The following is a 12,891-nucleotide window of genomic DNA, read 5'->3' as shown; positions in this document are numbered from 1 at the left end:
TACGACAACTCCCATTTGTGCAGGAGCAGATTCTGGCAGCGATGCCCTTTTCTACAAGGGAATCCAGACTTACCTGTCTTTACATTTCCGGACGGCTTCATCTGCAATCTGCTTCAAGCTGACCAGTTTGTCCCCTCGATAAAAGGCATCTGCAAAACAGCGAGGGAAACATCAGAGGGGCTTCCCAGCCAAGGCAGCCTGGGACAGCTGGAGCAACAAGCAGTTCCAGGAGGGTAGAGCTCATGCACTGGAGTGAGGGGAAGCAGACAAGCAGCTGATGGGAAAGCTTTCCTAATGTACCCTTTTGGCCTAGAGAAACAGATGCCAAAAGACACGGTAGAATTCCTTCTCTGGGAGAGGTCCCAGTTTGACCTGACAAATCTCTTGGGAATATTCTGTGGAAAATAATCCAATGCATCCAGAACATAAGACTGCAGTTAAGTCAGTCCTTTTCATGCCATGGGAATTAATAAAAACATTATTTCTTGCACTTTTGGAAAAAGCAGCTGGGGAAATGCAGTGGGCTTACATGCAACTACCACCACATTCTTGATCCTTTGCTTTACAAGGCTGGGAGCTGCAGCAGAAATGTCCTTAAAACTGGGAAGGGTGGGAATTCTTACATTAGGTCTGCTTCATGATACATCTTGCAAACATGTGGCTGATTTTGAGGAGGAACATGGATGAGAAGTGTTTGGAAACATGCTATTAGCAGCTGGTGACATCAAGCTTTACAGGACGAACTGCAGGGCTGCTTGGAGGTTTCACCACATGCTTGGAGTGGGAAGAACATTCGGGCACAGCTACAGCACTGTACCCGCTTTGGGAGGCCCAGCTGAGGCACTGCCCCTCCTGGTGCCCCTCCCAGGCTTTTAAAATAAAAACCTCTCAGCCAGACAACAGGAAGAGAGCTGCTCAGATGTGTGTTTTACCTGCCGTGATGAGGAGAGAGCAACCGCAGTCAAGGATCCGCTCGCAAAGGGAGTCTGCAGAGAAACCTGCAAACTGCCAGAGAGCACACAGCAGTCAGCAGGGACACACAGAAACCCAGCCCCAGACCCCCACAGCTGCTGTGCTGTTCACCCAAGGCAAATGATTCAACACCAAGCACTGATGGAGAGACCTAAAGGAGCTCATTGCACAGTTAGTGCAGGAAACAGCAGCATCTTAATTGAGCTTCCATCCCTCTCATGGTCAGCACTCATCTTTCCAGCTCCTCTCCCAAAACCAAGAGCTGCTCCCCTCAGAGCTCAGCACCAAGAGCAGCACAAAGAGCTTGTTCCTACCACAACAGAGTGCAGAGCTCCAATCCTGGCACAGGCCAGCATGGCTATGACCAGCTCCAGGATCATTGGCAAGTAGATGGAAACCCGGTCTCCTTTTTTCACCCCTAGGGAGGGAAAGTGAACGTGGCATTTATCAAAATGAACATGTTACATGGCAAAAGAACGAGATACAGAAATAAATCAATTATTTTAATTCCACATTTATATGCACACAAAAAAGCTTCAGTTGGAGCTAGAGCTGAAGCAGCATTGGGTTTTGCCCTTTCAAAGCACTATGGCTCTTGAGAGATGATGACAATGAACAATCCATGTTCTCATCTGCCTCCCTGAGTGAAGCAGGAAAGTAACCAGAGCCTACTGCTTGTTGGAAAACCCCACAGCATGAGGTTTTGAGCACTTATTTGTTCCTTGTACAGCTGATATGACCAGCACAGATCAGTCTTTACAAACAGAGCCAGGAATGAATCTCTGTGTTGCAGAGTAAATTCATGAGAATTACTCAACAGACTGGCAACCACACAAGCAGTGACCCCAAACTCTTGGCCAAGTGCCTCCCAGTATCCAGTGCTCCTGTTGCCCCAGCTGTATACCTTGGCTGCGGAGGACATTGGCAAACTGGCAGACTTTGTGCAGCAGCTCACGGTAGGTGATTTTCATGGAATCCCCAGGTTCATTCCCTTCCCTGGAAGAGCAAGATAATCTTTGTTATTGTGCAGCAGTCCAAAGTAAGAGTGACACTGAAAACTGCTCTGGCCCACAAGTATGTCCTCATGTGCCCTTCTGAGAATAGAGTAATCAAACTCCAGAAATCCAGTTCTGGACTAAAGTTCTCCAATAGCAGGAAAATTGAGTCCAAAGTGCCCACCCCTTGTGTAGATCCTACTGAAAGCAATTAAAAGTGCGAAATGGAAACACTGGCACTTTCAGAGAGGCTAGATGAGTCCATGAGAGCTAAAGCTAAGAGTGCACAGGCTCAGGAGCACTCTGGGATTCAGGGCACGGCTCCCTCACTCCTGGGTGCCTCCAGATACCTCTGCATGAAACACGGTCCAAGGTGCAGCAACACCTAGCCCTGAATACCTGACATCTGATGGGCTGCCATGGGATGCCAAGGCCTGTCTTGTTTTCCAAGGTCATATATAAATACACCCATGTATGTCACCCCTGCTCTGCCTTATTCTCCCTGTGCTCCTCTGTGAACCAACTCCAGGCTCCTGCAGCCCAGACTGATGGGAGGAAGGGCCAAGGGCTGCACCTAGAGAAGGGACAGGAATGTTAGATCTTCAGGGAAATGGCTTGGTACTGAAGTAATAAACAGCTAATTTTAATGTGACTCAACTTCAGCCATGCAAATGAGGTGGCACTCCCAAAGTATCAGGAGATTCATAAAGAAATTGACACGACTTCACAGTGGAGAAACAGCAGCTTCCTACACTCTGAAAGGACAGAAACACTTTTCCAGGTCTCTCCAAGGCAGCCAGCACAGAAACTCCAGTAATCCATAGCTGTATCACAATAGCAGTATCACATCACACTCAGCTGCCAGTGCTTCTGGAAAAGTGTCCCCTTAGTGTGTGCAGCCAAATAAAAAACACTACTGCTGCTGGGGAGAGGCCAGGAAGAACCTCCATGCCATGTGCTCCCTCAGGATTGCAGCCAGGCTCTGCCTAGCTCTGAAAGAGAAACTTCACCTCTTCAATCTGTCAAACAGAGCACTCCAAAACCAAGTACGGAATTCTAGCAAAAAGCAACCACTTCCCCCAGCAACACAAACAGCAGGAAGGCTTCTGGGATGCAGAGATGCATCAAGCAACACCCTAATTTCCCAAGTAATTCTGTAAATCATGCCATTCTGTGCCAGCACAACAGTGACCACAGCTCCAACAGCAGACATTGTCCTGATGGAGAAACCACAAGAGCTGGTTACAAGCTCTGCTCCTGCCCCATGTAGAACAGGGGTTCCAAAACTGGTGGCTACACCTGGATCATCATTCATGGATCTGCTGCTCACACACTTGCCTTACCCCTCTTGATACCCAGTTACACTCCTGGCTTCCACAGTGCTCTGTAGCAACTGGGACCATGGATACCTGCACTGACACAGGACAGGGAATCTTCCCACCACTGGCTGCTGGAAGGGTGATTCCATGCTTGGCATTTTATGCAAGTTTGGCCCCTTCTAAGTGCAAAGAGGAGAGACACAAGAATACAAAGCTAAAGCAAAGCGTGGGAACATGAACCAGTGCCCAAGGCAGGCAGCTCAGCCTTGACATCCCAGCATTTTCCTTGTATTTTCCCATCACAGCCAGAAGCATCACTTTGAGCTAAATGACATGTGAAACTATTAGTCAAGGTCCCTTACAGCAGGACTCTCAGCTAGGAACGAGAAACCGGGAAATCAGTTTCCTTTTTCATTCTGTTACTTGAGGTCAAAGATGCAAGAGCTGATTTCAGTGCTGGGCTGAGGAGCTGTAACTGATCTGGCTCACAGGAACAGCATCTGCTTCTGCTGTGTCTGGCTGCACACTGAGTGCCTTCCCTCACCATCCAGGCTTTCCTTTGTGCACCTACCTCAAGGCTGGTGCTGTGCAAACCTGCTTGTGTGTGCAGCTCTCTCCTTGGCCATGAGCCTTGCTATGGAATAGCTCTTAAAAGACAATTGTAATGCTTCCAAATGCAAGCTGAAGTATCCCAGCGTACTAACCCCTCAGCTGAAGGTCACTGGGGTCTGCTGGGCACCACAGGCAGGCCCTGTGCAAGCCAGCCCCCAGCTCAACAAGCAGGGCAGGGAGGAAGGATGTCCCTTTGTCTGTGCCCTGGCCCAGCAAAGGATCTAATTACAGCCTTTACTAAGAGAGGAACACAGGAGGAAAGAGTAGCACAGGCTGCCCAGGGCCCTGTGTGCTATTTGGGGGCTGAGCAGCCAAGGGGAGAGGCAGCCAGGTCACCCAAGCTGTGGGTTCTCAGGGGAGCAGCCATGCACACGGCGCCCATGAGGGACACAGACCTGCCCTGAGCCACCCGGCACGAGGCACTGCTCGGACATTCCTGCTTTCCCTGCACATGAGAGGCACGTCTCAAATACGCCAGGTCCTCCTCCTTGGCAGGATTTCAGAGGGACATTCAGGCCAAGGAATGTACCCAGGCTCATCCTGAAGGCCAGAACTAAGGCATCTTGCATAAGGCACTGCAGAAAAAGCACAGAGCAGAGCCAAAAAGAAGTTAAAACTTTTGTGAGGATTTTCAGGAGGCTTTCAAAGTCCTTTCCATCCATCTGCGTGACTGCAAAAAGAGCTCCCCTAGCACCAGCAGGGCAAACCTCAGGCTTCAGATTTTAAGACCTTTTGTTCAATGGGAAACAAATCATGTCCTTGTTTCTACAGGACGCCTCCTTTCAATGCATCTCCAGCCAAGGCCTCGAGCAGTCTCCCAAGAGCAGGCAATTGCTTTATGTCTCCCTGCTTCTGAAAACAGTCTGGAGTGCCCACAGCTGTACTCAGTGGGCTACAGCAGCACTCAGACTGCTCAGGCCTCTGCTCCGGCACAAAAGCCCAATGAATGATGGGTTTTTAGACAGGGCACTTAAAGGAATGCCCACTTGCATCCTATCGAGTACTCTCTGCATCAAAACTGAGCCTGTAAACTCGTGGCATCCAAGTTCTGCCAGCAGCATCTTCCCAACGGTGCCCATCTGACATAAGCAAGAGCTGTCAGCCCTGACCATCTCACATGGGCTCCCTTGTCCAAATTCAACTGAAAAAGAAATAAAACTGCGAAAATAAACCTCACTCTTCTGAAAACAGCACTGCAGAACTCATCTCCGCAGGTCTAATCCCACCAAATCCAACACTCCCCAAATACATTTTTTTTTTAAGATCTATTGGTGAAAATAGTTGGCAGCAGCGCTGCTGCAATTGTTAATGTGCAATCTGTGCTCTAACAGCAAGGCTTCTTCTGAAAGGAAAATCCAATTCTCAGCTCCCCAAACATCCCAGATACATCATTAGATGAAATACATGGTGAAGCATAGTGAGTCTGACGTTTTTTTCATCTTCAAACCCAGTCCTACATTTAGCAACTGTAATGCAAAATTTTACAGTATCATCTGGCTCATGGCAGGAATGTATTTGAGACTTTTAGCACTTGAGAAGCCTGTGTTTTACATATTGCATGTTGTGTGAATGCTCAGCTGGAAAAAGGCAAGTTTGGCCATATGGAATACATACAGAAGAAATCCTTCCCTGTGAGGGTGCAGAGGCCCTGGCACAGGGTGCCCAGAGAAGCTGTGGCTGCCCCTGGATCCCTGGCAGTGTCCAAGGCCAGGCTGGACGGTGCTTGCAGCAACCTGGGATAGTGGAAGGTGTCCCTGCCCATGGCAGGGAGTAGAACTAGATAACCTCTAAGGTCCTTTCCAATTTAACCAATTCTGATTCTAAGATCTCCACTGAACCAGCCACTGACTCAGTAAATGCAAGTTCTTCAACAAAACACACAGATGCACAATAGGAAGCCCTCCGAGGCAGGTCTTCTCCTAGAAATGGTGATTTGTTGAAGAAGTCAGGTTTCCTGCAAAGGAGAGAGTTTTGTATCTGCCTGCAGCCAATCCTTGCCAGGGCCAGACACCCCAAGGGCATCGAGGACCATCACTGCAGGATGGCAGTGCCTTGCCCTGTTCAAGACAGATGCCTGTCAATATATGAAAGGCAGCCCAGGCTCTGCAGAGCTCTTACCCTCCTGCTCCCTTTTGCCAGCAGTTAAAACAAGGAGCTCCCCACCTCAGAGCAGATGCCGTGACACACACAAAGCCCCAAGGCACAGACCCTGCCAGCGTCCGAGCAAGGAACAACTGCATGGAGAAGTCACACAGGCAGGAGAGGAAGAAAACATCAGGTGAGAAAGCCAAACACTTGTCACCTCAGCGGCACTACCACACTTACAGGGGGCTCACAGATTGCCTGCTCAGCTGGGAGTTTGACCTTGGAGGTGCAGAGCCACAGAGCTGTTTCACCTGATGCCCAGGTAGTAAATCAAGGTTAAGCTTCCCTGTTAAGAGCCACCATGCAGGTGAGCAAGTGATTTAGTGCTGTACATACACAGTGTAGCAGGGAAGGTGGTTTGTAGGATCAAGCAAGCATTCCTGCAGAGCCCCATTCACACCGACCCTGTGGAGCAGTCAGGGATGAGGAGCAGCAGGGTGGGAGAGGGATGCTGTGCTCAGATGCTTTCCTGGATATTTGCACCAAAGCAGGTTAAGGAATTACTGTGCTCTGCCAAGCACCAGGGCTGACTACAGGACTTTCCAAAGCATGGTCTGCTTCACCTAACCAAGTGAGCTGAGCCCGTCTCAGCTGTAGGGTGACAAACACAAGGGAGGGACAAGAACTCAGTGGCCACGGTGACACACTCTTCCCAGAGCACCCAAACAGACCAAGCAAAGCTGACCTGAAAACGAATCACCAACATTTTTTGGTTTTTCTCTTTTACCACATTTCTACAGAAAAGTTATTTGCATCACTAGTTTGAGTAACAGATGACTACAACTCCCTAGGCAAAGCTGTCCCCACGCTGGCAGAGAGCAGCAGGAAGCACGGGTAGCATCAGTTGCATCAGTGGCAATTACAGTTTCAAAGGAATTGAGGATGATAATTGTGGTTTGCAAGGGCTACAACACCACTGAGAAGGTGATGTACAGGAGAAAAGGAGGAAACAAAGCCAAGCAAGTGAAGTGTTAGAAGTCTTCAAGATCTGCCAGACCATCTGCAGATCCACACAGTCAGAAACAAAAAATCACAGACCAAACCAAGTTAGGGACAAAGCCAAAGCCAGGTGGGACGAGGCTTGGAGCAGTCTGGGATAGTGAAAAGTGTCCCTGCCCATGGCAGCGGGGTGGAATGAGAGGAGCTTTAATGTCCCTTCCAACCCAAACCATTCTGCGACTGATAAAAGCAGTAACCCAAAGTTACCAAGCACAGGTGGGGGGGCACTTGAAAGGTAAATTTTCAGAGCACAGCAAACCATCTCAAAGCCACCAGGTCTCATTTTCTGACTGGCAGAGATGTGATGGCAGCCCACAGAGCAATTTTTTCTTAATGAAGGACAAAGGCTCTGCATTTTACCTACTGAAATGCACCCGTAAGAAAACATGGATTCCTGGTTTGGAAAAGGTGCTGTAAGAGGGAAAGTAGCCTCTACTAGAAGACGCCATGTCACAGGAACAATTTGCACAGTGGGGAACCACAGAGAGACTCAATGACCTCTAAGATCTTTTCCAACCTAGTTAATTCTGTGATTCTGTGACTCCAGTAGAGCAGGGATGAGGACTGTGGGAACGTCCATCCCAGAACATCTCTGTTGCCATCTAAACTAAAACATGCTCAGAGCCCAAAATCCCTCCTAAACATGGAACCAAATGCAGCATGAGAGATCCCCAGCTCCTGCTTCACCAGCAGTCTGTCCCCAGAGCAGAGTACAAGGTAAAGGAAGGAATTTTCCCGCAGTGGTGACAGCTCTTCACGTGCAAGGTCACTGGGGGTGGCCAGGAGGGCTCCCAGCTCTCTGATCCGTTCCACATCCAGAATTAGAGCAGCCAAAATGCCAGGCAGAGCTGGGCCAGCCAGGCTGCTGCCGTGTGGGGAATGTGCTCACGTGTGAGCCGCATGGGCAGCGAGAGCCCTGGGCGTGCTCAGCCACCTTGGTGTCAGCTGCCCACACACCTCCTGCCACAACCTAGCCTCGGCTGCTCTTAGGACAGCCCCAAAAACTGCTGCCTGAAAAGGGTCTGCCTGGACATACCTTGGTTTCTCGAGAATAACAGCAGCCAAAACTGAAAAAAAGTAGGATTTCTCCCTGTGCCACAGCTTTGCTTATGCCATTTGAGAGAGGAATGGCCCTTTAGTAAAGATCGCCTTATAAATCTGTTTTTGAGAAAACAGATTGCATTTTGAGAAGATAGATTACATGAAGTTTGGGGAGAGAAGCTGTGAAAGATAATCAGAAAAAGACACTCTTTCATCAGAAAAAAAAATTCTGGTATTTGCATGGATTGTTCAATATGGAAATGCTTTTAAATGCACAGAGAGATGGGTCTGCAGCAGGTCTGCAAAAAACCTCCATGAGAACTTTTCATAATAATGGGGCAGACTGCCCAGCCCTGCCCATGCTTCATGTCATCATCTCCCACCACAGTAATGTAAAATTCCCAAAGGAGTTCTGGGAAGACTGAGGTTTCCTCAGCAGCAAGTTTACCAGAAAGCTCAACCTCATCATCACCACACTTAAATCCCCTTGCATCACAACACGGATCAAGAAAGAAGAAGTTGCGTAATGACAGAGCTCAGCTTGGGAGGGGCTGGCGAAAAGGTTTTCTCAGTGTGTTCAGAAATATTTGGCAGCACTGAGAAAACATCACTGAGAAAACCTGGGAACAGAAAACCCAGGAAAAAGAAGAATCTTATCAGTTTAATACCATCACTTCCTAAATCCACACAGCTGACTCTGACAACTGCATTAAAACCATCCATCAGTTTTCCCTTCCAGTGTCCCCCATATACTAAGGTAGGGCCTAACACAGCTCTGCCCTCAAATCCATCTCTGAGCCAAACCATCCCAACTTGAACTTGATCCTGTATCGAGCATGAGCGGGCTCCTGTTGCTGTCAAGAAGCCCAAAGCAGCTGTGCCAAAGCAGGAGCCCTGTGCTCTGCAGGGCACGATGTTCTGTGCTCAGGCCCATCCTCTCCAGCCCAACTGACTCCAACACAGGCACTATGCATTTACAGAACAGCCAAAATGGAGCTTACTTCTACAGGGACACTGGGTCACCATTTGCTCTTTGATCAAAGAATCGATCCTCTACCTACCTTTAAAAACAGCTACATGGACACGCAGCCTACAAACACCACATCGTTGTTACTGTCCCATAGGAAAACCACATCCATCTTTCTGTCCTTCCTTCTCATTAAATACATTCCAAGCTACTCTTTGTATCTACAGCCTTTCAGAAGCTGAACAAATACCAGAGGCATCGAAAGAAATAATATTTATCTTGTGCAGCCCAACCACTCTGCCATACCCTGAGTGATCTCACACCACAGAGCCCAGCTGGAGGTGGACACTGTTCCAAAACCACTCTTTATTTATCAACCTGTCAAAATTCCCTCCAGTTACCCTACTCATGCCAGGCTATGCCCTAATAATCTACTTCAAGCCCCTTTCTTTAGGCAGTGGGATGCTCTAAAGGATTTCTGAAAGATTTCTAAAGGAATCAACACCTCCCACCGCTGCTGGTTCATCAGCTGACATGGGCAAGTGAACTCAGTGCCATGGGATTTGTACACTCTGTGCTCACACCTGAGAGCCAGAACACTCCAGGGGAACAGTTTTGGAGAAGACAGGATCGACAGCAGCCAGCAAATCCCTCTTCAAGGGAAATGTACTCTCACCCTGGCACATTTAACAAGATAAGTCATTTTACGAGTCATACAGACCACATGTAAATACCCTGGTGATGGTGTCAGCAGCCACTCTGTGCTGGTGGGCTCAGCAAGGAGAATTTGCTCTCTTGCGGCTTCAGGATTTTCCTACTTGCTTGATACTGAGTAACCATCAAGTCAAGAGGAAAAGCAACAACTGTCTTACTTTCTGAAGTACTTCAAAACATGAGAGAAGAACCAGTGGAGACAAACAACAGCTTTTTTTTTTTTTTTTTCCATATTTTATTTAGGGGAGAGGTTTTTTTAAAGCAAATTTGAATTACTTTTTTGAAAACAAAATAATCATACAGCGTTGCAACAGAGCTCATGTGCAAGATTCACGCAGCACGTCACAGAGTTTGGCTGCCCACAGCCAGCACTTGCAGCCCCACCAGCCAAACCCACAGAATGCTGCAGAAAAATGTGCCAGTTTGACACGAGAGGAAACATTTTAGATGTTTACCATCAGTGAGGTTTTCAAAGGAGCATGGACTATTTTTACCAGTCCAGAGGGAGTAGGGCTTATATTCAGTACAAAACAGCTGATTGTTTGTTTAAACAATTTACAGTTGGGCTGTTCAACAGACCCTGGATGAAGCTTCTGTAAGTAAAATAATCAACGAGCCGCCTGCAGCTGGGAAATGCCCCATTTTGGGAAATAGCTGCATCTCTGGCTGGAACATTCTGCCAAATTTTGAAGAGCTTCTAAAAACACAAAGAGCCAGGCAAGGCAATTTCAATGGAGGCTCAAACAATATCCATAAAGGGCATGGTAGGAAATTAGGCTTTTCATCAGATTTAATTCAATTTCATGCATCATAAACCTCCAGAGGTGAAGGCCAGGTGCCACCTGTTGGGACGTCGTCGTTTAGGGAACATCTCTTGGAAGATGGTCAGTGGCAACAAGAGTGGAAAACATACTTCACTGTCACTGAATGAATCATAAAATGAATGGTCTGGGGGGAAAAGAACTCAGAGACAGTGTGGTTCCATGGGCACAGACAGCTTCCACTAGACCAGGTTGCTACAAGCTCCATCCAACCTGACCTTGACCACTCTCAGGGATGGGACAGCCACAGCTTCTCTTATCAGGCAGCCAGGTGTGACAAAGCAACCAGGAAGGCCCCCAACTTCCTTGAGAATTCCCCTGAAGAAGGAAGGTGACATCTATGAAAATGAATTCATGGCAAACTGCCAGGGCTCACGATTTCCTACCGCACCTCATTTCGACATTTCCAAGTGATGTGTAGAAATGCAAACGGAGAACTGAAACCCTGCTCCAAAAGGGGGGAGGTGAGAGCTCTTGTGAAACCACTGGCCATCGACACTTCAGCCCAGGAGCTCCGGGCACAGAGTCCACCAGGCACAGCAAGTGCAGCAACCCACCAGAAAAATGCCACGCTTCCAACAAGCACCCACTCACACCTCTTTTGGCAAAGCCTGAGCATTTTGTCCCCTACTTGGAGCAAGTGTCATCCATGTGTAGCTGGAGTCCTTGTCCATTGCTGCTCCATTCACACCAGGGTGCCAAGGGAGAACACACAAGCCATTCACACAGCTAAAATAATCAGGTTTTCTAGTCCAGTGAGCAAGCTGAAGGCTCTGATCTTCCGTGTCCTGAATCCATACAGAAGTTCACCATCCTCTCTGTCCACGAACTCCATTTATCCAGCAGAATTTTCAAATCTCCAGCCAATATTTGCAATATGCCATCACTGCACAACCACAGTGCCCCTTCCTAAAGCAATCAAGTATTCTTAAAACAAATCCAGTTGTCTGTAATAGCTGCCAGCAGAACAAGACAAAAGTTTCACAGACATGAGAAAATCCAGGTGCCACTGTCTGTGCACACCCACCCCCCACACTGCCCCAGGTAGTTATTGTAACAACCACACCCTCAGAACCACGCAGAAAGGCAGCATTGCACAAGGTATAGACCAACATGTTTGGGTAGGGATGGAAGCAGAAATTCATGAAAAGTTATTAAGTCCCTCGTGCTGAATCTAGAGAGCTGTCAGAGCAACGAGGAGGATGAGGAAAAAGTACTAAAAAAGAACATAAAAGCTGTCACTGGTGTCCTTTACACAGCAGCACTGCACTTGTGCTCACAGCAGCTCAGCCAAGAGCCTCTTAGACTAAACCAAAGTACCACGGTGGGTCAGAACCATGGCTGATGTTTGGCCTCCAGGTGCAACAGCAGCAGGAGATGGTGCTTCTGGAGCATGTGAGCCAGGCCACCATCAGCAATTCTGTTTAAACACTGCCCTTGGCAGTCCTGCTGCTGACCCTGAAGAGAGTCCACTGAAAGTGAGGAAGCAAAGGGCAAGGCTACATCACCTCCATGAAAACACTGTCCTTCCAGGCACACTTGAAATACTTTCTCAAACTTTTTGTGGGAAACCTCCCAAAGGCGGTCTGAAAAGAGCCACCTCCACACACCCAGCACCACCGGCCTCATGATGTGGCAGCTGTGCCAGCAGCTCCACCACCTCTCCCAGTGACCCTGTTCCACTGCATCCCCAGGGATACAAGTCAGATTTACTGCTTCCCAGGACCCTCTCCACTGCCCTCTCTGGGCAAAGGGGAACTGGCAACCTCCCAGCCCTTGGCACTGCAGCCTTTTGCAAATACCACCGGGGCACCCTGGCCAGAAGCTCTGCAATTCCCCATTCAAGTTCCTGCCCCTATCTGGGGCACATGCCATCTAATCCTGGGCACTTACAGACACCCCACTTGTTTATCTGGTACAATACTTCCTGGATATTCTCTTGTATTTATATGGATGGATGCTGTATCCCTGCCAGTAGCAGCTACCAAAGGTTTCTGAGCAAAAGGCTGGAAACAAACAGTTCCAACAAAACTCAAGTGAAAGCTGCTCCCCTGATTCAAGGCAGCTGAGCTGCTCTCCCAGGCAGGAAAGTTAAACAACCCCTGTCCTCACTGCTCTGCCAAGGAGCAACTACCCAAGTGTTACCAGAGTGCCTTCCCTCTTAACAGATTTGACTTAACAGAAGAAAAATCCCACTCTGTCTCCAAGAGCAGGATTACGTGTTATTTGAACTCAGTAAAAACTACTTCCAGAGAAAATCTTCAATAATGCGGAATGCCCTCCCATGGAGGCACAAGTCCAGGGGG

The 12,891-nt window shown here is 48.4% G+C and overlaps 1 protein-coding gene across 2 annotated transcripts in view; it reads right to left on the bottom strand.

Annotated features, from left to right (window-relative positions):
- ACSS2 (acyl-CoA synthetase short chain family member 2) overlaps positions 1-12,891 on the bottom strand; it is a 30,889-nt gene that overhangs the window by 11,979 nt on the left and 6,019 nt on the right. For both annotated transcript variants that reach the window (XM_040079902.2, XM_040079903.2), the window contains exons 3-6: positions 1,877-1,968; positions 1,287-1,390; positions 933-1,005; positions 74-149 (exon numbers count right to left, since the gene is read on the bottom strand). In XM_040079902.2, the coding sequence (XP_039935836.1) occupies positions 74-149; positions 933-1,005; positions 1,287-1,390; positions 1,877-1,968 (345 nt within the window). The remainder of the gene's footprint in view (positions 1-73; positions 150-932; positions 1,006-1,286; positions 1,391-1,876; positions 1,969-12,891) is intronic.

This window comes from Hirundo rustica, chromosome 16 (assembly GCF_015227805.2).
Source record: "Hirundo rustica isolate bHirRus1 chromosome 16, bHirRus1.pri.v3, whole genome shotgun sequence".
In the NCBI taxonomy this organism is placed as follows: Eukaryota; Metazoa; Chordata; class Aves; order Passeriformes; family Hirundinidae; genus Hirundo; species Hirundo rustica.
The sequence above is the reverse complement of the archived record's forward strand: the minus strand, read 5'-3'. Positions and strand labels throughout refer to the sequence as shown.